We start from the raw sequence: 26078 nt of genomic DNA on the forward strand, positions 1-26078 counted from the left end.
TTTAAAAGCCAGAGTCTTAAATCCTTTAGTAACCAGTAAAACATTGTTAGGGTTGTAAAGTACCTAGGAAGCGTCAAAATAACGCATGCAGGTGAGTGTGCATTGAAAAAGGTAAGCAGTGTCGATTTCCCACCCGCAAGTGAGACCGTGCGTCATTCCTCCTTCTCCGGTCAGGGGAGTGATGCGTTGATCCGGGCAGCACTCTGGTCCAGGCGGGTGTTGCATAGTTTTTCCGCACCCAGCAAGGTTTGCGTCAAAAATCCTGCTGCCCGTTATCAGCAAAACCGTGCTATGTGGGCTGTGACGTTAACAGCCTCCGTCAGCGGGTGTTTTGTGCCGTTCTTCAAACTCCGGTGATTTTCCAGCCGCGAAGCCGGTGGAGTGTTGATTTCTTCAGTGAAGCCGGCAGTGCATTGTTTTTCAGCCGCGTCTCAGAAGGTGTGTCGAATTTTTCCCCGCACAGCGGTCTGTGCGTGGATTTTCAGTTTTGGTTTGCCAGCTTCACCTTCCAAGTCCTCAGGAACTGGATAGGGCATCACGTGGCAGGGCAGGAGTCTCAGCAGAGAGTCCAGGTGCTGGCAAGAAAAGTCTTTGACAGCCTTGAGACTTCAGCAACAGGATGCAAGCTGAGGATAAGCACTTGGAGATTTCTTCACAAGCAGGAAGGCACACAAAGTCCAGTCTTTGTCCTCTTCGACAGGCAGAAGCAGCAACTGCAGGATAGCACCACAAAGCACAGTCTCCGGCAGGGCAGCACTTCTCTTCAGCTCTTCTCCAGGCAGAGGTTCCTTTTGATTTCCAGAAGTGATCTAAAGTCTGTGGTTTTGGGTGTCCATCTTACACCCATTTTGGTCTTTGAAGTAGGCTTACTTCAAAGGAAAGTCTCTTGTTTGTGAAATCCGGTCTTAGCCAGGCCCCAGCCACACACCAGGGGATTGGAGACTGCATTGTGTGAGGGCAGACACAGTCCTTTCAGGTGTGAGTGACCACTCCTTCCCTCCCCCCCCCTAGCACAGATGGCTCATCAGGATATGCAGGCTACACCCCAGCTCCCTTTGTGTCACAGTCTAGAGAGAGGTGCAAATAGCCCAACTGTCAAACTGACCCAGACAGGGAATCTACAAACAGGCAGAGTCACAGAATGGTTTAAGCAAGAAAATGCTCACTTTCTAAAAGTGGCTCTTTCCAACACACAATCTTAAAAACAAATTTAATAAAAGATGTATTTTTAAAATTGTGAGTTCAGAGACCCCAAACTCCATGTTTATCTGCTCCCAAGGGGAATCTACACTTTAATCATTTTTAAAGGTAGCTCCCCATGTTAACCTATGAGAGAGAGGCCTTGCAACAGTGAAAACCTAATTTGGCAGTATTTCACTGTCAGGACACATAAAACACATCAGTATATGTCCTACCTTAAACATACACTGCACCCTGCCCCATGGGGCTACCTAGGACCTACCTTAGGGGTGTCTTACATGTAGTAAAAGATAAGGTTTGGACCTGGCAAGTGGGTACACTTGCCAAGTCGAATTGGCAGTTAACATCTGCACACAGACACTGCAGTGGCATGTCTGAGCCATGTCTACATGGCTACTAATGTGTGTGGCACAACCAATGCTGCAGGTCCTCTAGTAGCATTTGATTTACAGGCCCTGGGCACCTCTAGTGCACTGTACTTGGGACTTACCAGTAAATCAAATATGCCCATCACGGAAAGACAATTACATACACATTTTACACAATAGCACTTGCACTTTAGCACTGGATAGCAGTGGTAAAGTGCCCAGAGTAACAAAAACAGCAAAGAGAGTGCAGCACACATCAACAACCTAGGAAACCGAGGCAAAAAGTTAAGGGAGACCACGCCAAGGATGAAAAGTCCAACAATTACACTATTAAATGTTCATTAAAAATTGGTGTGTGTGTGTGTGTATATGTGTGTATATATGTATATATGTGTGTGTGTGTATATATATATATATATATATTATACACACGTGTTTATAGTGCCAATTATATCTGAATGATGCTTTAGATGGCAACCATGCTATACCGCAGGGAAGAAATTTAAAGTAAAGGAACAATTGCAAGTAATAAAAATGGGTGAAGCAGCAGTTGAGTGACTGGGATGTTGAGCCCTGGTCAAGCAACATCCACAATCCCTTGCAGGGTGAACCACAAAAACGTGAGTAACCTGTGCTTAACCCTGGGTTGCTTGGCACAAAAAGCAGTCCGGCTTAATTTAGAGACAATGTCAAGTATTTATGCAGCACAGAAGCAATAATAAACTGAAGACATAATGCAATAAAAAAAATCCCATACTGATTTTGATAAACAGAGTACATTTTAATAACTTTTGACACCACAATAACAAAATGCAATCAGTTGAACCAGTTTTATGAATTTTTAAACTTCAAAGTTTAAAATAGTGCTTAAAAGTAGAAAGCACCAGCCACGGACATCTGGTCACAATAGACCGGGGCAACTTCAAAAGTTAAGTCCGACTGCGATGGAGTGTGGTTCGGATACATGAAATGGATTGGGCTCGGTCAGGGCTTACATTCTGACTTGGAAAGTTTATGAAGACAGTCTCTGAGAAGGTTGAAGTTAAACGGGGCAAGGCTGCAGGAGTGTCTGAGGAGAGGGTCATTGTTGAACAGTCGTGGAACGAAGCCATGGTGAAGTGTTTTACCTTCTGACTTAGTCACGTTGGAAGTCAAATCTCCAGTGGGATAAAGCCGAGGGCTGCAGACAAAGTCAGTTCCAGGAGGTCGGACACCTGTATGGGGAAGAACTTCTGAAACAGATTTGCTGCTGCATAGAACAATGTAGTGAGAGAAGCCGCAAAGTCAATCTGACCGGCAATGCACCCCTGGCGGATAGGCAGCAGGTTGGTCCTAGTCTTCTCCTGTTCTCAAAGCATTTTTTTGGCCAAATTTTGTCTGAGTCCTCAGGTTTGGAAACTGCCCATTTGGGCATCTTAAGCTCAAAAAACACCAAGGACCAGGAGTGGATGGAGCCCTCTTGGTGGTTCAGGGCGCACTTGGGCTGGGTCCAGGTGTGCATGCAAGATGGTGTGAGCCTGTTATTCCCTCTGGCTCTATACAGGAGGCCAGCAAACCAGTCCTTGGAGTCACTTCTGGGTGCAGTTGAAAAATGCTGGGCTGGCCTCTGAGGGTTCAAGACAGGCTCCAGGAAGTAAAAAAAGTCCTTCCAGGTACAGAAACAGTATAGAAGAGTGCACAGCAGGGAGCACCTCCTTGAGGGTTCTTTTGTAGATCAGGAATGAAATGCAGAGCAGGTCTGAGCTCCCTATTTTATACCCTGGTACACTGCTACTAGAAGGTGCCAGAAGTTTCCAGAAAAGTTCTTAAGTTCTAGGAGTTTCCTGCCTCCCCTACCCTCAGTCCAGGCTGGCTGCGCTGACAATACAGTTAGTTAAACCTATTGTCTGGCGGCAGGGCACAGTCTTTTCAGGTGCAAGTGGGTGATGTGCTCAGGCCCCCCACCCCCCAATCCTGCCAGTGGAAAGACCAATCAGGCTCTGCCAGTCCCACTTTCCGGGGAGACTATAAAAAGTCTAAACGGTCAGCTGTACCCAGTCATGTGACCTGAGACAGACTGCTGGCAAATAGAGAGCAAAGGGCAAGAAAATACCAAGATACCAAAAGTGGCATTTTCAAAATTGTAAAGATAAATTCGACTTTACCATTAAAGAAGGTTTATCATTAAAAGTTCATATGTACCACACATGCCATACCTACTTCCTCTCATTTAGGGATGCCAGCTTAATAAATGTAATGAGGAATCCCCAATTTTAGCCTGTGGGAGGGGCAGGCCTCACAGTAGTGAACCATTAATTTTACATTTAACATGCCCTAATAGTGAGAAACCTGCAAAATACTTGTGCTGCCTTTTAATTACACAGCACCCTGCTCAATGGGCTACCAAGGTCCTACCTTAGGGGTGATTTATATGTAATAAAAAGGGGAGTTCATGGCTTGTCAAGGGGTTTAAATGCCAAGCCAACATGGCAGTGGGACACTGCTTCAGGCTGCAATGGCAGGCCTGGGTAATGTTTTAAGGTGCTACTTAAGTGGGTGGCACAATAACTGATATTTTTTCTGCTGCAGTTCCTCCTTGGGGAAGGTTGTCTGCAGTACAGTTCTTGGTCCCATATTGTATTTGCATATTTTGTCTGTTATCATCATGGGCCACCAGAATGTATCACCTTTGTGTGGAGTCTCTTGCAAGTGAGCAGGAAAGACTTGGATAGTGGTACATTTGATATCCTCTCTCGTTAGTTTTCTCCTGGGAAGGAATTTATGCACTGCTTTGTTAGCAGAGAGCCACTACGTCTGTAGTGTTTCGTAGGCGTATGTGTGATGTGCTCTGACAAGTACAGCAGTCTCTGGCAGTTAAGGTATCCCTCATTGACCCTTAGTTTATCTCACTGGTGGTACAATCAACAACTGTAAGCACTGGATACGGGGTTACCAACTCTGGCAGTGTTTGGAGGTTGGATTGCCAACTCCTGGGCATTGAGGTGAATTTTAAAGTAAAGTAGCTTGGAAGGGTGAAATGTGTGTAGCATTTCCTTGACCCTTTAGGATGATGGCAAAAAATGCCTGTAAGTGTCTCTGAAAATAGGAAGGGCTCTTGTTGATGTTCAATGCGAAAGTCACTGCGTGTTACTGGGGCATCATAGTGACTCTTGCACAGCAGGGCTGTGTCAAATGTGAGGGCTGGAGACTGACTCAAGTGTCCACATTTGGGACTGACTTACTGCCCTCTTTCACGGCCTGGGATCCAACCACCTTCCTGCTACTTCTTTTCAGTGGTGGACTGTCAGCTGCTTTGGTTACGGACACTTGCGGGTTTGATTGTTGAATCTTAATAGACAACTGTTGTGTGCAGATGAGTTTCTCATGAACGAATCTAACTTTTATTTGACCAATAGTTTGTTTCATACAGCTTTTTTCTATATGAAGGAGATGTGGGTTGGGGATTGTTAACTCTTGCTACTCTGTTCATATTGCTGGACCTATACTTAGTTGAACAATTCTTTGTGTCATAAATGTGTAAATGAGAAATTGAATCTCATGTTAAACTTTGAGCCTTTGCATAGCATTAAACTAATCTAAATGTGACTTTCTGATTAATATGCTGACTTAATCGTACTGTTAACTATGTTGTGTTCTGTTTTTCCTAATAGCAGACTCCAGTGAGCCTGAAGAGCACAGTACAAACAGTGCACCAGAACCATCAGTAACGTTGGTTCGAAGTGTTCCTCCTGTTCCCATCACGGAAGCATCTCAGACATTACCGCAATATCTACCTCCTTCTGAAGAGGACAACTTTGGCCCTCTGCCAGAAAACTGGGAGATGGCCTATACGGAGAATGGAGAAGTCTATTTTATAGAGTAATGCATACATTTAATCCTTTATGAACTTCAGAATGGTGTCATTGGTGTGCATGTAGTCTTGGATAGCGTATATTGTAATGTTTTGATGCATATTATTCAGGACTGTCACTATATTGCAATAATGGCATCCGATTGGCTAGATAGAAAACTGTTGTTGGGTCATGGACGACCAACATATAGAACCATAACCATCCTCTCCTCGATTTCAGCTTAAATTAAAGCACAGCAATTTTTTTGATAAAATTTAGAGTTGGGAAATGACAGCAAATACACTGACAGGCAAGTCCAGCTTATACCCATATAGAGATACTAATGTTGGTTGTAATACATGCATCAATAGCAACATGCTCCATTTTGTTTTCCTGGTCCTTTGAATCTATAGGTCTTTTTTCAGTTATAACTATATATACACACCCGAGTGTGGTAACATAGGAAAAACTGTTTCATAAAGTATCAGTCTTGGGCCACAACTTAGGACCACTGAATTGCTCCTACTATTAGCAGGGAAAAAGTATTTTGGCTTATAATGAGAACATGGGGAATAAAATAATTTTAATATCTTTCCAAGGTGTGCCTTAATTGCTTTCCGAGTGTTCAATTAATTCCTTACCAAAATTGGTATGCTTTTTTTATTCTCCTTGTGGCTTGCAGTGGACTAAGGCACACTCGTACATGCTGCCCTAGAGTATTAACGAAAGCATGTTTATATAATTTGCTTTATAAGTTCTTCTACTTTTCTGTTGTGCCCATGGTTTGCAGACTTATTGATGTTCGACAACTCACACTCTCTTTGGTGTGTAACAGTAACAGATCCTAAAACCGAATGCATGCAACAATAAATTGTTTCCAACTCCTTTATAGTGGTGAAAGCAGCACACTAGTTACCTATGCAGGAGTGGTTTATGCAATACCTGTTTATTCAGAAAAAACCTGCGACTTCCTGCTGGAGACTGAGGTAGTGGTCACAGGTTATGGCTTGGATCACAGAGATTTTCCAATATTCTGTCCAGATGAGTTTCTTTTCCTCCTAGACTTCTGTAGGTTCACTCTAGTCCTTGCTGTTGGTTCCAATAAAAAAATCCAGTTGTGTCGCAAACCAGTTTTGCTCTCTGGTTCTGATAGTATTGATCCCAGGCAAGTAGAGAGACCAGTTTCGTTCACTGGTTTTAAAAGGCCTTGGGCTATCTAGAACTGGCACCAGTTGTCTCTGTGCAGATCACTTGGTCCTCCTCTGCTTTTACTTACAAGAAAAACAAAAGAATACTATGTTAAGGTATTACCTTTTTTATATCTGCCTTTCCCCCTATGATTGGTTGCTCTCCTTTCCTGGGCCACCGTCCTCAGTTGTTTATATTTTCCCTCTCGGGAATTTTATCAGCGTTTTCGAATAGGGAAAGCACCCACAAGCCTCAGGGTTGCCTTGCTTGTCAATTCCCAGGGTTCTTCCCTCTAATCCCTGATGGTGTTTTTACATATGCCAAAGGAGACCCTTCACAAAGAAGTTTGGCCGCTCTATGGACTGGGATTTAGGGTTTGAGGTGTTCGGGACTGGAGGAACCACTGGCTGTTGGGATCCCAGGGCCCAATTTGAGGAGTGGGGGGCTTATGTGATTAGAGTGACCTTGGTGACGTGGGACCCCTGATGTAAATGGTGGGCAGCTGTGGGGGCTCTTCGAGTATGCTAATTGAGGAAAGATTGGCGATTGAATAGAAACTTCTGCTCAGTGCTTGAAATGGAAAATTAGAAGTGTGGGTACTCTGTACCAGAGTACCTGCTTATTTCTGAGAAGTGCTGGTACTCTCCAAATAAAAGTATTACTTTTTTCTTGAAGTACAGGTACTCTCCTTCTAAAACTAAAAAAATGTGCTGGGACTGCGTACCAGACAATCCCGGCCCATTTAAAGCATTGGTTGTGCTTAATTGTTTGTGGCGAGGGTACAGGAATTGAAACGACTTTAACCGTATAACGAGGCTGCGGTTTACCTAGAATCTGCCAAACACAGGGGGACCTCATGTTGCAGTCCTGTGCACGGTCTCCAACCTATGTATCCCAAAAATCTCTACATTAAATACTACTCGGGAACAGGACCGGATTCACAACATTGTATACTTCCCAAAAATAACATTAATTACGTTCCTGTCTCCATAATGGGCCAAATGCTTAATTTTTATGCTCAAAAGAACGCCGCTAGAATGACAAGGGAGGTTTTTTGGGCTAGTCTACTTTAATATTCAAGGTCAGAATTGGGTCATATCATGGAAAGGCCAGTGTAAGTGCTCTACCACTATCACTGAATCTGCATCTTCTGTTTCAGCATAATTGATGGTCCGATTGGCCAGGCTAGATGTTGTAGTTTTTACTCTAACTTTTGCCTGTATTTAATCCTTGTGCTGCCTTTCTACTTTTCTAGCCCACTTTTGAGGGTTCCGAAGTTAGAGATTCATATCCTCTCTCTCTCTCCACATCTATTAGATGTTGCACACTTCACTAATTTATCTGGGGTAAAAATATATATATATTTTTTAACCCATGATAAGTTGGTGCAGTCTGCAACATCTACTATAAATGCGTTTAGCTGCAAATTCCCTCTTGCTGAGTTCTTTTCAGTGGTAAGATGGTAACGTTTGTTAAATGCTCATCCAAGACCTTAACTGTATTACTGGTGGTAGTCCACATTGGAGACCGGAATGCCACTCAAAAATAAGAAAGGTCTCTTCCAAAATAAGGTCAGCTCTGAGCTATTCATAAAAGTATTAGAAGTAGGTGGTGGTACGCGAAACTTTAGTCACCTGCGTCATACGAGTTAACGGCAAAACCTTAGCGTTGGGTGTTACCGCGAATGAGGAGTCGGAATAGCACGAGGCCATGATGACGTAGAACGCGTTTTTATCACGTTTTTAATCCGTGTCCAACGGTCAGAGCTGAAGTGGGAAGCGATATATATTCCTGGCACATACAGCAAGCTAGTCATGTGTGCAACTCCGATTCTGCCCGGCCAAGCAAGAAGCTCGACAAATCCTTGAACATCTCCTTTTATTCATATAGATAATGGGTTTGTGGAGCAGAGAAGACTGCATCTTTTTTTTTTTTTTGTGAAAGCTCGAAGGGCCATTTTGTTGGGAAACGCCGCCCTCTGCCTGTTATCCATACGCAGTGCAGCCAACACTGCCGCCACACTTAGTATTGAAAGCTGGAAAGCAGCCAAGCCTTTATTGGAACGGTGCAGAGTTGAAGCGGTTCTCGAGTTTAGGGGTACATAAAATGCTCATATTGCTCACCTGCGGGTGTCCAGGAGAGGCTTACTTGAAACCGCAACGGCGCCTTTAATGGCATGTGACCCCGGCCAGTGTGTGCCCACTACATTTAGCACGCACCTGCAGTTTTTACTTTTTTGTTTATACCCGTTAGAGTTGTTCTCCTTTCGAGTGAGGACCACGTATCGGGACATAATAGTCGACACTCACTTATTAGTGTAAAAGGCCATTTATTAGGACAGGATTGCAAACATAACATAACATTGATATCCACTGTAACTTCAACTTATCGACCTTTCAACCTCCCCCTTTGAACTCTCCCCATTCTTCCTTTTTACTTCATTCCTCCAATCTTGCCTCCGTTCCAGCATCCACATGCATTCCCCCACAAATCCCTCTTTTCCTTCCGTCCCCTGCCTGTCTCGGGCATCCCCCACTCTGTCATCCTTCACCTGTTTCTTCTCCTCCCCGTGGAAGGGTGGCCAGGCCCGCATCTGGCTCTCCACCCTCCCCCATCTACTGCCACCCAGCAGAAACCCCTCTTGGGCGTTTTGCTGCCCCACCAGCGAACCCACAGCAACACTGCAACCTTAAGCCGTTCAGCTCATCATTTTTTTTTATTTTTTTTTTATTTGATTTTGACACACTACCATAATGTAATATGCATTCCCCGTCTTCAGAAAAAATGCACCCGTCCTCTCTGGAGTGCCCGCTTCCTTCACCATAAATGCCCTTGCATTCCATCACTCATGTAATGAATCCCAACCAAAAACCTTCATAGCCAGATTGATCTTCCTCCAAGCCCCTTTCGTGGGTATGTTTCATTGCCCCTCACCATCTTCTTTTGAGGACCGCTTAGTCCAGACAACACAAATTCCATGCCCATTCCGGGCAACATACGCTATGCCCCGTTGCATGTGTTGCCGTAGGGTGAGCCCCAGGGAGCCGTACCAGGCCATTCTCCCCAGGTGTAACCAAATTGTCCATACAGCCCCCATGTTGGCCTAATAGGCATCCCAGAAATGCAAGCTTCCCCACTCCATGTTGCTCTTTCCTCCCACAAAAATGTTGTGATGGCCACCCCAAAGGTCCAGCAAACCTCTGTAACGTTGCCCCTCTGCATATCTCCCCTCTCGCACATGACTGATGATGCTCAATGCAATGGAACCACGTCCGCTTACCCGGGGCCACTTATGTATCCTGCAAAGAAAACCTAGTTTAATGGTGGACTAATCTGCAAAGAAGCACCATAGTTTAAAGGTAGACTATCACAAACCCCCCCCTCTGCTTCCGCTACCATGCCCTTATACCTCTTGCCTTGACTCTCACTGCTCATGCCCCCCACCTGACGGACACTGCGTTTTACCACCACCCCAACCCACCAGAAGGAAAACCAGCGCCAACCTAAACTGTCTGCCACCGTGGCTGCTCCACATAAATGAAAAAACACGCAGACAATTGGCCTACTGCCTAACCCAGACAATGCCACCCTCAAGACCGCCATCAAATGGAAATGCATAATATATTTCCCCTTTTGCCCGACAAACAGCTTCCTTCCCTCACGTCACCCTGTGCGTCCCGAAACTGTCCCCCATTCACATACCAGCCATGCTGCTGCAACTCCCTCTGTGCTCCCCATGTCTGCTTCCCTATAATTATTATTATTATTTTTTTTTGATTTAAAAAAAAAAAATATATATATACCAAAAATACCAATTATCCCTCCAACCGCCACCCAACTAACCCCCCCCACACCTGCTAACCGACTTCCCTCCAATCGTCAACTCCTAAACTCCCATATGAGCCCCAAACCTATCTACCCTGCCGAAGCTGACCATGCCACTTCAAGTGCACCCAACCAGCATATTGGCAATACGTACAATTTCAAACCGGTGGACAAACGCAATAAACCTTGTTCACCGCTGTTCCCTACCCCAGGTCCTTATTTTTTTTTTTTATTTTTTTTTAAAACCCCATCAACCTTTCCACAATATCGTTCTCAACGGGATAGCATTGTAAACCAAAATGCCCATGGAAAACACCTGTCCACTTGTCCACCCCTGTGACGTGCGGGAAACCCTTCCAACCCCAAGACAAAACCACGTAAACCCTCCCTTTCCATAGTACGGCTCAGCAGTCCCCAAATTGCCCCGTCACAAACCTACCAAATCTGAAAAACCAACCGTGTCAAGCGGGAAACTTCTCTGCATGGGTGGGGCTAACGACCCTTCGGCCCGCTTAATGACCATCCACGCCCCTGTTCCCAAAAATTCCTCCAGAAACCTTGACCTGCCTTCGTTCTTGCTTGAGCCAGGCTTCCAAAATTATTGCCACCTCCAACGATCCAGTGCATCGGCAGCTAAACGCGCGCTGCCTTGAAAATTTTGTGGAGCAAAGCCCTGCAGCATGCAGAAAATTCCACCGCAGATGCAGCACCCTAAAGTCCCTTGCCCTCTGTCAGTTCAACAAAAAACACTACCTTCAGATTGCACACATGTGCTGATGGTTCGAGTGGCCAACCTCTCTCCCCATTCTGTCCAAACCACAAACAGTGAAAAAACTTCTAGAACACCATACTCCTGTCTTAACAAATTTGGTTCCAGCCGTATTGCCGTGCTGTACCGTACATCCCCAAAATTGGCCAACACCCAAGCAGCCCCTGTCGCATCAGGCAATATCCGCACCTGCCATACAGTACCTGTAACCCTGTATACCCTGTGTAAAACCATGCTAGAAACGTGTTCCACACCCGTATACCCTTCCTCCGGCCCCTTAGGAAATTAAAGTATGCACCCGGCATCTCAACAAATCCCACCCAGCTGCCACGTACCTTGTCCCCCCCCATGCGCATATAATTTGATCGCAGTAATTCCTTCCACCGCATAGTGCCCAGAAAAATCCCTGCCATGCCTCGTGGCATCTTGCCGTGAAGGCCACTGTGTCCAGTTTGATTCTCCATTGTCAGTACCCCCCCTGGTACCCTCTGTCTGCCATGGAGCCAGCAGAAACACCACTCCCTTTTGCGAGCTGCTTGAAAACCTGCAAATCTCAAGCCCCCAACCCCAAAACCGTGTCCATCCCTCAAAGAGAAATCATTTCACCAGTGCAGCCCCGACCGGTGTCCACTCCCTTTGTGAAAGGAAACCAAATCAGAAATGAACCAAAGGCTGCCGAGAAAGGACAGTGGATTACACATTCCATGAGCACTCCTGCCCCCTATATTGCCCCCCCCCATAGCAATTCTCAGCACTGTAACAGTATCTCCCCATAAGTATTCAAATCGACAGTCGCTTCAACTGTCGCCTTCAGCCCATTCATCGCCTCTGCCACACCCCAAAATGAGCCGATTAGCCTCATCCGCTAGCGCATGTACCACCTGCGTCTCCACCCAGATGATGAAATCATTCACCAACGCCTTCCCCATCCATGACGGGTGTGTACAAATCTGAAGTACCACTTTTCGTGAGGGAAACCACACAACCCACTGCCACACTTGCATGTTCCCAAGTTTTCCCTTTGACCTTTCTTTGTGCACTCCGTCATTTCCGAAACTGCCACTTCTGGTGCAGACCGCAATTTGTCAGCCCAGCGTCAAAAACTCTGGCCCCAGTGACCCAAACTGAAATGATGTTGATGACCCCCATTCAGCTAGTGCGCCAGGACCATACCCATGCATCCATTTTTATATATATAATTTTTATTTTAATTGTTCAATGTAATTTTTTTTTTTTTTTTTTTGTTTCCTGGGAAGCAGCCCGCAACATCAACGCCTTCCTGTTTCCCCGCAACCTCATCTTTAGCTTACTCCACAAAATGAAAAACCAAAAACTTTGTCCAACCCCTGCACAAGAGCTTTAACCTGTGTCCCCTTCTCTGTCTCCTCACCTTCAGTCTCCCTTACCGATATCGTCTCTCCCTCCCCACTCGTAACTCTTTACTCTTGGGCCACTACCCCCTTCCTGGCGCTCCACCTGTGTTGCACATATACCGAGGCACTCCGTGTATGGAGTAATCCCCCATCCCAATATGCCATGCAGTGCACCGTAGCTACCCAGCAAAGTATCACACTGGACCCCCAATTCACCATACCTGGCACCACTGTGCGCCTGCTCCAGTGTCCACCATTGCCTTGCAATCGCGATTCTCGTTGCGAAAAAAAAATCCTTATTTCCATCTTGGCATTCTGCAAAACATTAACTGAAAAAAGGGGGGGGTCACGCCGCACCTGCGCCCCTTCCCCTTCCCGCTTCAAAGTCCCACGTACTCATGGATCTCCCTTTCCTCACAACCTCTACACCACCTCAAAATGAATTGCCCCACATCATCGTCTTTCCAACACACGTGTCCCTAGCACCTTCAGAAAAAACGTCAAGCACTCACTCCCCAGCTCCTTACCCCTGATGGCGTGTGCCATATGTGTGGTGTCCACGTTCCCACGTTGTAGAGAAGGCAGCCGGTGACCCCTCTAGTGCTTCGGGCCAACGTCCGAGGGCCGTGTTGCGCCCCGTTGGTTTCGCCACCTTTCTGCCAGCCTCCACAGCTGACTTCGACTCTCGTCGACTTGCATGGCCGTGTGCGCCATGCACTACCCGCGCGCTGCCTGCCTCCTTGGCCGCTCCAGCCATCTGCCCCTTCCTAAGATCCTCATGCGGCACCCCCTCCTACTACTCTGACTAATTCAGGCCCTCTTGACCAAGGCGTCAGCGTCCCCCCTTTCCTTGTCCTGTCCACTAGCCCCCTGCCGCCCCCGGCTACCCGGGCCCACCTCCCTACTGTCTCCGATGTCCCCTGCCAGCCACGCAGATCATTGCCTTCACCCTCCCGGGGGGGACTACCACCACAGTTGCCGCTGTCCCTGCCATGCCACTCCCCCCCCCGCCCGCTGTCATGCTCAGCCAGAGGGGGGGGGGGCCTGCACCGGGGTGCACCCCAAACCATCTCCTTTGGTACCCTCTGGGGGGGGGGAAACACAAACCCCACTATGCCTCTCCTCTCTACCTTTTACATGCCCTTACAGCCTGCGTATTAACGGGTAACCTCTCTCCCCAGTTCCCCAGCTTCCCACCTCCCCCCACCACCAATAAAAGTTGAGACTGGGCAGGGCCCTGCTGGTTCCCCCCCCCCCCCCCCCCCCCCCCACCCCGTCCGCTCCCCACCTCTGTACCATAGGTTCTCGAAATACTTTACGCCTCGGTTGTATCGTTAACGTATTTAATACATCAAATATTGTTTACAAGAATAACTCAAACTTTAATTGACGTGAATGGTGTGCTGAGTTTAAGTGAGACAAAATTACAGCAACATGATGGGAAGGGTTATGAAAAAATGACTTTTGGAATCACAATACGTAGTTCTTTTCTATATTACACATAGTACGTTTCAGGCCGGCGGAAATAACGATTTACTGTTCATTTTTTGATACTAGTTGTTTGAAATATAGTGGTGTTCCTTGTGAGTGTTAGTTATCCGAAAACGCAAGATGGACAAAGCAGGATCACAAACCCTTTGACCCTGATGACACGGAACGGGTCTCTTCACTTGCCATTCCCATTTGGATCCATGCTCTTAATCGGTAATTCTTAAACTTTTGACTTCTAAGAATTACCAGTGACTCATTACTGGAATCCTGGGAGCCCTACCGAGTCATTATTGGAAGCTGGGGGCTCTCGGCCTAAGCAATTACAAGGATTTTGGCCTCAAAAAAATAGGCAAAAATACTAAAGCAAGTATACACCAATCAAATGCTCAAATATTGAAATATTTTGTTTGATTCACAATCGTATATAGAAAGTCTTCACATTTTTAATGTTGCTTCTTTAATTGCATGTATTTAATTTTAATTTATTTATTTTTATTTAATTTTGTAAAACTCCCATGTACCCCCTGAGTTGGCCTCGCAGACCCCCAGCCGTCCTCGGACCACCTGTGAAAGAACCACCGGTCAAGATGCTTTGCTAGTGCTCCACATTTAAAAAGTGAGGCAAGCACCTGCCCATTTTCTCTATTTGGAAATAGAGGTGGGCAGGCCACTGAGCTCGAGCTTGACTCTGGCTCAGCTTGAGGTCCTTTTGGAACCTCAAGCCCATAGCAAGCCGAGCTTTTATGTGGCTTCCGACTGCCACTTTCCTTGTAGCCTGGTTGTGGTGGTACAGCGGCTGACGGTGGAACTGGGAAATGTGGGTTCGCTTTCGACGTTGGCTCAACATCCACCCATTCTGGGCTAATCATTTAAATTTCCCTGTGTGCATAAAAAATGAATGTGACCTTGTGTAACGTAACTTGTGCTCATGTAAAGCGCTCCAGTACCTTTGGGTCCAGTTAGTCTATATAAAAACTGCAGAAAAATTGACAGGTTGAAACAAAGCATTAACATAACTAAAGGCAAATAGGTACCATTTAGTGGCTGGTTTGTAAGAAGTAAAACTAGAAACACGGCATAAACCACTGCTACCTCGCTTCCGTTGTGGGATCTTTTGAATATATTTAATTTCACCAGAACTCATTTTTTCATTATCGCAAATGAAAGCACTTTTAAATATGCAAGTACAAAAACCCATTGTGTTTGAGTTAATAGACTGTTGCTCTATAATAATCTGAGCCACATACAACTGTCTTGCCTCTTAGTTCACATTGTTTAGGTTTAGAAACTATCACTTTTAATAAGTTCTTCTCAGAGCAGTGCTATAAGGTGACTAATGTCAAACTTCCACATTATAAAGAAATACATTTTTTAATTTTGAAGAGACTTAATAATAATTTATGTGCAGCAAACATTTTGAGGGCTCGGCTCATGCATGGTCTCTAAGATCTGAGCCAGACTCTTGGCTTGGCTCTCCCTGTTAATTTGTTGGCCAGCCCACCTCTATTTAAAACTGCAATGGTGCATCAGGACGTGGGGGTTAGGGAGGGACGACATACTTTCTCAGTAATTAGCTGTGGCCAAGTTGACTTGAAGTCTTTGGAAACTCCTTAGTGGCACAAGTGTATACTGAGAGCACAGTGTCAGTCTTCAAACTTTACATTTCAATTGTAATGGCTTTTTTTGCCTACACGGAAAAGTAATACTTGCTTCATTTTTTTTTATGTAGGACTGTCAAAAATATCTTCACTGAACATTCAAATACAGTGGTGGAAAATAATACATTGTCCATTCCTTTGAGTAGAAAACATTGTTTATTAAACTGAAACCTGGCCATAGGCACTGTTAGACACACATTTATTCTCTGCTAAGTCTCCACCTTTGAGAAAGTACGTACATTTATTGTTAGCTATATTTTCATTCATGTTTGACATCCAGGTAGCTTGACTTGAGAATGCAAGTAACTCCTGGTTACTTCAGGCAATATATTAATTCAGCACATTCATACTGAACAACACATTTCCCATATGATTGTGGGGTCCCTGTAGTGGAATGAATAAAAATGTGTTTTCTCAATTCTCTACTTTAATTTCCTTTAAATTGGCCATGAACCATAATTTCAGTTGCATCTGACAATGCACGCACACAGTGGAATGCTGCCTAGTGCTGGAATCTTGACAGTTCACCTGAAAGTCTTATCCCTGAGCAGACTCAAATTCCCTTGCTCTCCTTGGAGGCTGGGGGGGGGGGAAGGGAGGGTGCATTAAAACACACATAGGGTCTCAGGATCCTGGACATATCTTGGGATTGCCCAAGAGGCCTCTGGTAACTCTTTAAAAAAAAAAAAAAAAAAAAAAAAAATATATATATATATATAGAAATATATAGAAGTTATCCATTTGACTATCTATACAAAGACTTCTATCATATATACATATATATATACACACACACACTTCTTCTTGCTCTTCAGCCTCCCAATCACTTCAAAGTGCCTTGCATTCCTTTTACCAACATTAATTGCTTCAGTTGACTGGTTGCAGAGTCTCCTGAACAACAGCACTCAAGCAGACAGACATCTGTCATAGAAAAATACACAAACAAAGAACTGGAACATGCAAACCCCATCTGTCAATCAAAGCAATGCTGATGGCTTAGACTAAATAACACTGAACACCACAAGCGTATGGTATTGCTCCTGCTGAGGCAGTTGCTCTTTTACAAGCCCTAGAATTGCTACACTTACATGGGTTACAGACATCACAAATTTGAACCCTTTATTCAGCCTTAAGCCCCTCAGTCTCCTATTTGCTGTTGAGGGGATAGACGACGGGAAGGATTGGAAACTCCAGAAAGCAAACGGAGCTCTTGTTTACTTTGTTTCTGCCCTATATTTGCAGTTTTTTGTCTCTTAAGGCAACCAACCACAAAAGCATGCCTGTTGTCTAAATCACTAAAGGTTCACTTTTCTGGCCTAAGTATACAGTCTTTCCAGCCAGTGTCAAGAACTTTACTCCATATTTAGTTCACACCTAGGTGTGGTTTTTAAAGTGGGTGTAATTTCAATGTAGTTGACTCTTGACAAATCTAACTGCTTTGCGCCAGTATTTGTTTGAAAACTGATTACTTTTTAAAATGTTAGTTTACTGGGTATTCTTTTGATCCCACGGACAAGCGCCTTCCTGCTCTTCTACTTCTGGTTTAATATAGTTCAATTTATATTCTTTGGTGGTGGTTATTTTTTCTCATGAATACACCGGAGTACAGTTATGTTCCATAGCTAATTGTTTTTCAGAACTATTGTTTTTAATTTGACATCTTATTAACATCTAAAAAAATCTTTATAGTTGCTGACGGATTAAAAAAACAAATCTACATTGAGAACCTTCACATTCATCATTTGGCACTAACTGCTATCTGAATTTATGGGTTGCAGCTTTTATTAGTGAAATCAGTGGAACAATGGTGTGCTGTTACTTTGGGTTTTATAATTTTCATTGCCATTTATACATCAAATTGTCATTTTCATACTAATAGTTCAGTAGTCCAGGTATGATAACAGATTATCATATTAACAATCAACACTTCCCACCATCCTTATCCTTCATTCCCATAAAAGAGCTTGGCCAATTCCCATTATTAATATAGAAATTCCATACTGCATTGTATTGGAACTGCTTCTTTATGTTTCGGTCAGAGCTTTGATGGTGGCACTTACCACACTAGAACCCTGCTGTAGTGGGTATCTCAGTTAAATTATAGGTTCACGAGAAATATTTTACTGTTCATTCAGAGAGAAATGCCAACTGTTTTACTGGGCTGATTTAATCTTTGATGTTGTCTGAGATTAACCAGGAGCTGTACATCAAATTACATTAGCACAATCTCAATTGTAATTTCAGTCAATGAGTTGATGTGAGTTTTAAGGGTTTTATTGATCCAATCTTTTTAATATTTATTGTAATCAGTGAATAGTCTTTAATATCAGTCATTAGTATTTGTCAATGATCAAAAATAAGCAATCAGTAAATCATAATAAGTGCATGGAGCATGCTCTATAAAAGTGTGGGGGGGGAGGGGGAGGGAGACCCGGTTATGGGAATGAGGGTGGTAAAGGGTGCCATTCTCGGAAGCCTATAAAGAGTTCTTATTAGAGAGAATCATAAAGCTTTAGCATCCAATATCAGTTCAATAATTCAAAAAGCAATCCAAGCAGAACCTCCCATAAAAAGGTTTAAAAAACTGTCTCAGCATGAGCAGCGTATGGCATAGGCAAGGGAAAGTGGAACATGAATGAGGTAAGCTATTTTAGGAATGCACATATTATAGACCTCATAATCTAAGCTTTTGCAACGTGTTGATGCTTTTTCAGTCAGCCAATCAGCTTTCGGTGCTCTCCTTTGAACGGAATCGCTCAGTCTTTTCACGAGAAATACAGTAGTCCACAAATGGCAATGCCAAGTGAAACATTTTCATAAACTTTGACACCACCCATTTACCTTAGAACAGATGCATTGTAAAGTAGAATTTCCGACATTACCTCACTAAAAGACAAGTTTCTAATTCATTATTTAAATGTGTTCTTTGTGTAAGTTAAAACACTTCCGAAGTTAAATGAAAACATTTTATGCAACCGTTAAGGTCAGGAAAGTAAATATTTAACATTCTTCAACCAGGTTAGCTTTTCAGAAAATGCAGTTCCAGCTATTCAGGCCTAATATTAGCGAATATGGTTGCCTACTACATTTTCTGCATTTTAAAAACACTTTTTTGTCACTTTTTTTGCATTAAAGCCTTTATGTTAATTCTGCACATTATTTTTCTCGACATTTAAAACACGTTCTCAACCTCATGTCTATTTTGAGGTGAATGACACAATCATTTCAAGAAGCTAGATTCTGTCTATTACAAGGCCATTTTGTAACTTACTGATACTTATTGACCTTGTGTAATGGAGGGAGTCGTGTTGTACCTTTTCAAGAAATGTCCTTGCCCGATCATTCAATTGCATTATTTGTTCATTTAGGAAGGGGTACCCACCCAATCATCCAGCCAACATAATGTCTCTGCTTTGGCTACGTCAAACCCACTCTGAGAATGTCTTAGTTCAGCCTCTGGTAACTATGGCACAAGCAGCAGTCAATACCCAGAGATGTGTTAATTTCAAGTAGAAGAAACCATTTCAAATTAAAGAAAATTAAACAAAAGGTTTTCAAATCTAGCAAAATGAAGAAAAAAATAATGATAATAAAGACACCGAAGATCTTTAAAATAGGTTTAAGGGTAAGCAGGACTTCACACTTTTTAAATTTCAAGAGAAAAAGTACCAAGAAAAAAGAAAGCACCAATTTATGGTTGACCAGGACTTGCACACAATTTCAGATCAGTCTCAATGGAGCAGGGACTGAATATACAAAGTAGGTCACCCTGGACGGAGATTTTCCCTCCCAACTTGGGCATTGAAATGGAAGTTAAAATCCATTGGGGTAAAATCCTGCATACAGTAGTCTAGCAGGGCTCTATGAGGCTGGATCTCTTTGCAGTGAGGTCTGCTGAACCAGTTTTCAGCCTGGCAAAACTTTGTGTGGGGGCAACGCTGTCTTTCCTGTCTGCCTTGAACGTGACACCTCTGGAAAAGCCAAAGTACTTTGCCTTGGTCCTCCAGAGGTAAACCATGACTGATGATTTCATTGTAGAAGTTAACTTGTGAGGGCATGCTTCTCAACTAGGCTGTCTTGGAGTCTGGCGTCTTTCTGCCTTTTTGTATCCTGAAACCTGCAAGCAAGAGGTCAGTCACTTGACCTTTTGGAAAAGAGTTTCAATCCCTGGGCACCAGCAGGGTTCAGGAATCCTTACGTAAGCTCTTCTTCCAGCCAAAGTCTTGAGTCTTCTTCCGGCAGACCCATCATCTTCAGGTGGAATCTTCTCTGTTTTGGGAATGCTGAGGAGGTGGTGATAGAGCTGCCAGGTTTATCTTCTGCACTAACCCGTGACCAGGGAGACTCTGATCCCAATTATTTGTTTGCAGGCCCCTACCTCTTTTTGCAGCACTCTTTTTGCCTTACTGTAACATTACCCAAGAGCCCCTGTTTCAATGTGACAAAACCTTTCTGCTGCCAGACAGGGCAGCTCTCAGCCCTTTGCCCCCCTAATTTGATAAGCTCTTCTCCCACATGACATGCTCAAACATGTTTTTAGGAGAATCCCTCACTTGCATTATCGTGTTGACTCTCAGAACAATGAGACTGCTGGATTTGGGTGGCAGCACCACAGGATTGGAGAGAACTGAGCCCATTCCCACACCATGTGACAACTGTCGGCCTAGCCCTCCAGAAAGCTAGCAGTACCTCACCACTACCCAAGAGTAAAGGTGATTTGTGGCAGCCGTGCTCATCACATTCTGATTTTTCAGGGAAATTGTGATGAAACAGATCTTATCTTTTTCTATGGTACATTCATTGCTTACATGTAAAGACAAACCGAACCAGTAATTGGTTCAATGAATTTGATTGAATCAACTGCATCCTAGATAAAAAGGCACATACTGCAATTATAAGGATGATGAAACCTAATAATAGAAGTGCAGTGACAAAGAAAGTGAAACATAAGTCCCACAAAAGTATGGAGTAATGAAACAAAAGGTGAGTCGGCTACTATTACAAAGATAGCAGTGCTTAGGTGACCACCTGCATTCGAGGTATGATTTTTCTACCCCTGCAGAAGAGGTGGTTTTCTCAACAGGTACATCTAAAGTAATATATTTTGAGGCAATATGGAGACTGGCCCTTGCTGCTCCTGCTGTTACGTTTAAAAAGGTGGCATCCTAAAATACAAGCTACCACATAGATTTTTGTTTCAAATGGATTTGCAAATCTTGCTGTACAAAGTGTCCTTGTTGATGTTTTGTGATATTGACCGCATATATTTTTCTGGTTTGCAGCCACAACACCAAGACTACATCGTGGCTGGACCCCCGGTGCCTGAATAAACAGCAGAAGCCTCTGGAGGAATGTGAGGATGATGGTAAGAAGTGTGCCTATAGTTGTCATTCTAAATGTAATGCATCCAGCATCTTTTATGTGGAGTGTTCTGTTAAAACAGTTATGTTTGGTGTGCATGTAATATACCTAGAGTCCTGTAGCCGTGTAGTTACCAGCGGAAAATATGCAGAGTGTTTTGTATATGGCAATGCATATTTGAAGATTCAAGCCAACGTGCTAGTAGTCGATTAATCATTTATTAGTTAATAAAAAACCATAAACAGTATTAAATATACGATTAATATAACAAACAGTTCATAAATGCATTTTGCAAATCTGTTCATAATAGTCACATGTAGAGAGACTAGCACAGTGCAGTAGCGCAAGCCTGCTGTCATGATTGATCAAGAGCTGTGTGATGTACTCTGCATGAAAGAAGTGCTTTTTTCAAATAGTCTGTTCATAATTCAGTTGCGTGCACAGTGACAAAGTGCAATAGTGCAGGTATTTTGTCATGGATGATCCAAAGCCAGTGTGTGATGCAGCAGCTATGTCCCCAGATGCTGTCCTGCATCCCATAGTGGCAATGCACCAATATAAGGTACTATGCTATGTGCAAAAGTATGTAAAAAGTGTTGAGTGCTAATGTTTGGACATAGGGACATAACCGGGTGAGCTGGGGCAGATATCCCATAAGATGGTATAGGAAGCCAAAGAAAGCAGATTGTCCCTAACAACCCGCCATGAAAACCACTGTTTCTTGATAGAAAGGGGACAAGGAAGATTGTCAGTAGTGACCTAAGTCTGGCATATACTTGACAAGGGGTTTAAAAGAATCGAGTAATGGAACCAGTCTGATATTAAGCATAGTGTTCCTTGGAACTAAAGACTATTACTGCTGACCTGCAGGACCAAATCCCTAGTGCATTAAATTTGATCTTGAACATGGTTTTCTGTTGGTTGGTTGATTGGTGTGGGACAAATGCAAATGACATGCTGTGGGGTTTCGTCTGTATGGTGACAAAACCAACATTTTCAGCCCCCCCCTCCCCCCCCCCCCCCCCTTTGGCCATCTTCCTTCAACTTTGGGAGGAAATCCAGAATCGGAAGATCACCTAGTCTCAGTGAAAGTAGTTTCTGCTTGATCTTGAGGGTGTAGGAGTCAGACAACAGAGGGAGCTTTTTTTAATTATTGTACGGTTTCAGCACCAGCCACCCATGTAACTGTTTAACCACCCTCCCTTGTCTTCCAGTCTGCTTTGCAATTTAATTAATGTTTACCTCCCTTCTAAATGCTTGGCCGGTGGGTTTAGGCTGCCCATGCCAAGCTTATCTGTACTTTCTCCAAGGTACGTTGAAGATTAAGTTCCGATCAAACCAGCGTGGCCAGTTCCCCCTCTGGATCCGATCTAAATTTGTAACAGCATTTGACAGACAGTGGGCCTGGTTATGGCTTGTTTTAATGGGGAAAACTGTAGCCTAACTTGGGAGGGTGATGCATGTCTTGGTAGCCAGAATATTTGTTAGTAGGCCCTTGTCACGATTTTATCCAGGAGACTGGTATCTGCACCCATTATTTCCCCTCCATAAGAGTGCTAGTATCAATTTTGCCTTTATTACAGCAGCTGGAGATTGTTCTCCCAAAGCGAATAGGCCAAAGTTGAGATGGCACAGATCTGGGCTTGTGCTCTTCCCTTGATTGCTTCCCTCTGGCTGGTTGAGCATTGCAAGCAAGCCCATTGAGTATATCCCGACACATATTGAGGGTTTTCTTCAATTGTCCCTTTGCGGAGGTGCCATTGGCATTGAGTTAAAATGTGGACATTAAGCTAGGTGACTTCAGTCTTCTTACAGTTTTTCCTCCAGCCAGTTAACCTCTACATATGATCCTAGGCAATCCAGCTATCTCTGCAGGTCTATTCGGGTGTTGGGGAGCAGTAGCAGGTCATCTGCATACAGGCTGTTTGACACTAGATGACCCCCAAGGGCTGGGCCATGGGCGATCTGTCTATCTAACGCCAAGGAGAGGTCCGCAATATATAAATTAAAAAGAAAAGATGCGAAAACACACCCTTGTCTAGTCCGGTCGATATTGTCACTCACTTTGACAAATGGGTGCCATCCCCGAAATTTATCTTGACCCAAGTGTTGACCATAGCAGCTTAGTCACCATTAGCAGGGACGGTGGGATTCCCCACTGTTGGAGTTTTGCCAATAGCTTGATGCATGGGACACAATCACATGCTGCCTTAAAGTCAATGAAGCACATATAAAGCCATGTTCAAATGGCCTTTGCTCTGTTAAGGATAAGGCCTGCTGTGGCAAGGTTGGTTAATGTACCTTGGTTCATCAAGAAGCCAGCCTGGTTTAGCAGAAGTCTCCTTGTGTCTGAAGCCCATGCTTCGAAGTCTTGTAGCAGCAGAGTGGCAAAATAATTATTGTCTACATCCAGCAACACAATTAGAGAATAGTTACTTGGAGATGACTCAATGCCTTCCTTGAAGATGGGACTGATGATCAACCCTTTCCAGTTTTTGGGGATAACTTCATCCACCAGGATTGTTTTGAACATCCTGGCCAGCAAACTGCTAGGTAGAGTGCTTAGAGTGCTTGCGGGATACCATTTGGACCAGGGGCACAATCACCCCAAGCTTTTTTGATGATCCTAGTTATCTCTGTGGGCATATATGCTAAAAGGCATAGAGAGTCGGTCGTCCAGTCCAGTGTAGAACCAAATAGGCAAGGATGCTCATAACATGAGTGGGAGCTGAAACCAGAAGTAGTGCAAGACAGTTTTCAACAGTGGGGCACACTACAAATAGACCTGTTTGCAACACAAGCAAACTTAATTTGCCAAGACTTTTAATTCCGGTATCCTGTCCCAAGGGAGTTGCCTGTTGATAAATTAGTGAAAAAAAATGTCATATATTTTTCACTAATACTGCCAATTTAACAAAAGTTAGTAATACGGAAGGAACATTTAGTCACCCAGAACAAGTCTGCTTCAGTCTAGCAGTGTGGCTTCTGATCACCGAGTTAACCCCCTCCAAAAATGCATGGAGGTCTTAGGGAGTTTAGGAGACTGACAGCACGAACATGGAGTACTGCCAGCTGGTAAATAGTTATCCACTGGTACAGAAAAGAAAATATAACACTCCACTGGACAGAGGATACCACCATAATCCTATTTAAAATTCCTCTTTTAGGAGAAACTTTTGTGCACATCAATCAAGGTGCATCTTACAGACATAGTAGCATACACTGGGAGCACCATATGGAGGAGTTACTTAACCACTCAAGTCATGACAAGGTTCCTGGACTTGGCTAAAAGATTTGCATCACCTAGTTACCACCACATCATTATGGAACCTTAACCTACCTTGAATGAAGGCTCCCTTTTAGCTTACGCACAAAGCTGGATCAAAAGTTCTAACCTTGAAAACATCATTCCTGGTTTCCTTTGCCACACTGTGCAGAGTCTGTGAATTGCCAGCATTTACAGTACAAGAACCATACCTACAAATACACAATGAGAGGGTAGCCATGACAATATAACCTCAGTTTTTGCCAGTATCGCTATCCCATTTCGCATTAATCAATCTGTACTGGTCAGCTGCCAGCTTTTTGCCAGCAGCTAACAAAAACATGCAGAACAACTGAATGTCAGGCGAGCATTAAAGTATTACCTGCAAGAAACCAGGCAACATAAGAAAGGGGAGCAATTTGTTTTCTCATTTTCCCCCACAGGCATAAAGTTGCCATGAGCCACTGCTAGCTAGTTAATATAGAGTATCCAAACTTTCTAGAGGGGTTATCTTTGGAGTAGAGGAAAAGGCCATGCTCCACTAGGAGAATGGGAAACAGCAGGTCCTTCGTATTTAGCATATCCATAAATGAGATTTGCATGGCAATCATATTTTCAGTCCACACGTTCACAAAACACTTCAGTGCAGACATTCAAGTTACCAGAGAAACTTGGGTTGGTCAGAAGGTCTTAAACGTGTTCATAAGCACACACTCACTTCAACCTTCCCTCCCTCCCAAATGGAGGAAATGCCATTACATAATCAACAGACTGCATGTGAATATGGAAAATTTGCACAGCAAAATGAAGATTACTTACTTGTGTGAGTAGTTTTGCAAACTTTTCTCGATTCACATGTGATCCTCCCACCAGGTGCGGCCCATCCTTTAGGGTGGAGGGGCCACACACCCTCCCCCCCCACCTTTTGACCCTCCATGAAGAGTGTCTGTCAGGCTGACCATTTCTCAGCCTGACAGCCACTCTTCATGTTCAGGTCAGGCAGCCAGGAGCAGACATGCACGAATTGCGCAGAGTCCTGGCTGAGCTGATCTTGGCTGGGCTGAAGAGGTCACAGCTCTTATGGGCGTGACCTCCTTGGCTTGGCAAAGGTGCCTCGAGGCCCTCCCCTGTGTGACGAGGAATGCGTCACCCATTGACTTTGACCTGGGAGCTTCAGGTTTAAGCCCTGAAGTGCCCAAGGCGAGTGTCAATCAGTGTGACTTTGTCACAGAGTGAGGTGGGGTCAGAAGTCTCACTGACCCCATCCCACTCTGTGACGAGGCTGGGACTGCTGCCTTCCCTCACTGGCTGACTTTAAGTCAGCCAGTGAGGGAAGGCAGCAGTTCCTACCCTCCTGGGACCTCCGAGTCTGAAGGTAAGTGTGTGTGTGTGTGTGATCTTTTTTTAATGAATGTTTGGTGCGTGTGTGTATGTTTGAATGTTGATGAGTGTTAATGGATGTGGGTGAGTGTGCTTCCCGCCCGCCCCCTCCCTCCTAAAACTGCCACCCGCCACTGCCTCCCACCTCCCCTAGAAGAAGTGTGGGCACGGCAGGACAGAGTACCCAAAGCAGCCCTGGCAACTTTTTCTGATTAGCCCCAGGGAGGGAAGGTTTTGGAGGAGGTTAAGGGGGGGAGAAGGGGAAGGTGAGGCGTGTTTGGGGGGATGAGAAGGTGGTTGCGCATGAAAGTACCTTTGAGTGTAGTGAGGTCTTAAAACTGTGCTTGAAACGTTCCACCCACAGTTTTTG

The 26078-nt window shown here is 44.3% G+C and overlaps 1 protein-coding gene across 22 annotated transcripts in view; it reads left to right on the forward strand.

The window, feature by feature from the left end:
- MAGI1 (membrane associated guanylate kinase, WW and PDZ domain containing 1) overlaps nt 1-26078 on the forward strand; it is a 1074483-nt gene that overhangs the window by 823513 nt on the left and 224892 nt on the right. For 20 of the 22 annotated variants that reach the window (XM_069206485.1, XM_069206495.1, XM_069206490.1 and 17 more), the window contains 2 exons: nt 5219-5426; nt 20985-21067. In XM_069206485.1, coding sequence (XP_069062586.1) covers nt 5219-5426; nt 20985-21067 — 291 coding nt within the window. The remainder of the gene's footprint in view (nt 1-5218; nt 5427-20984; nt 21068-26078) is intronic. The other 2 variants (XM_069206482.1, XM_069206493.1) reach the window with 1 other exon arrangement.

Source organism: Pleurodeles waltl, chromosome 9 (genome assembly GCF_031143425.1).
Source record: "Pleurodeles waltl isolate 20211129_DDA chromosome 9, aPleWal1.hap1.20221129, whole genome shotgun sequence".
Lineage (NCBI taxonomy): Eukaryota > Metazoa > Chordata > Amphibia > Caudata > Salamandridae > Pleurodeles > Pleurodeles waltl.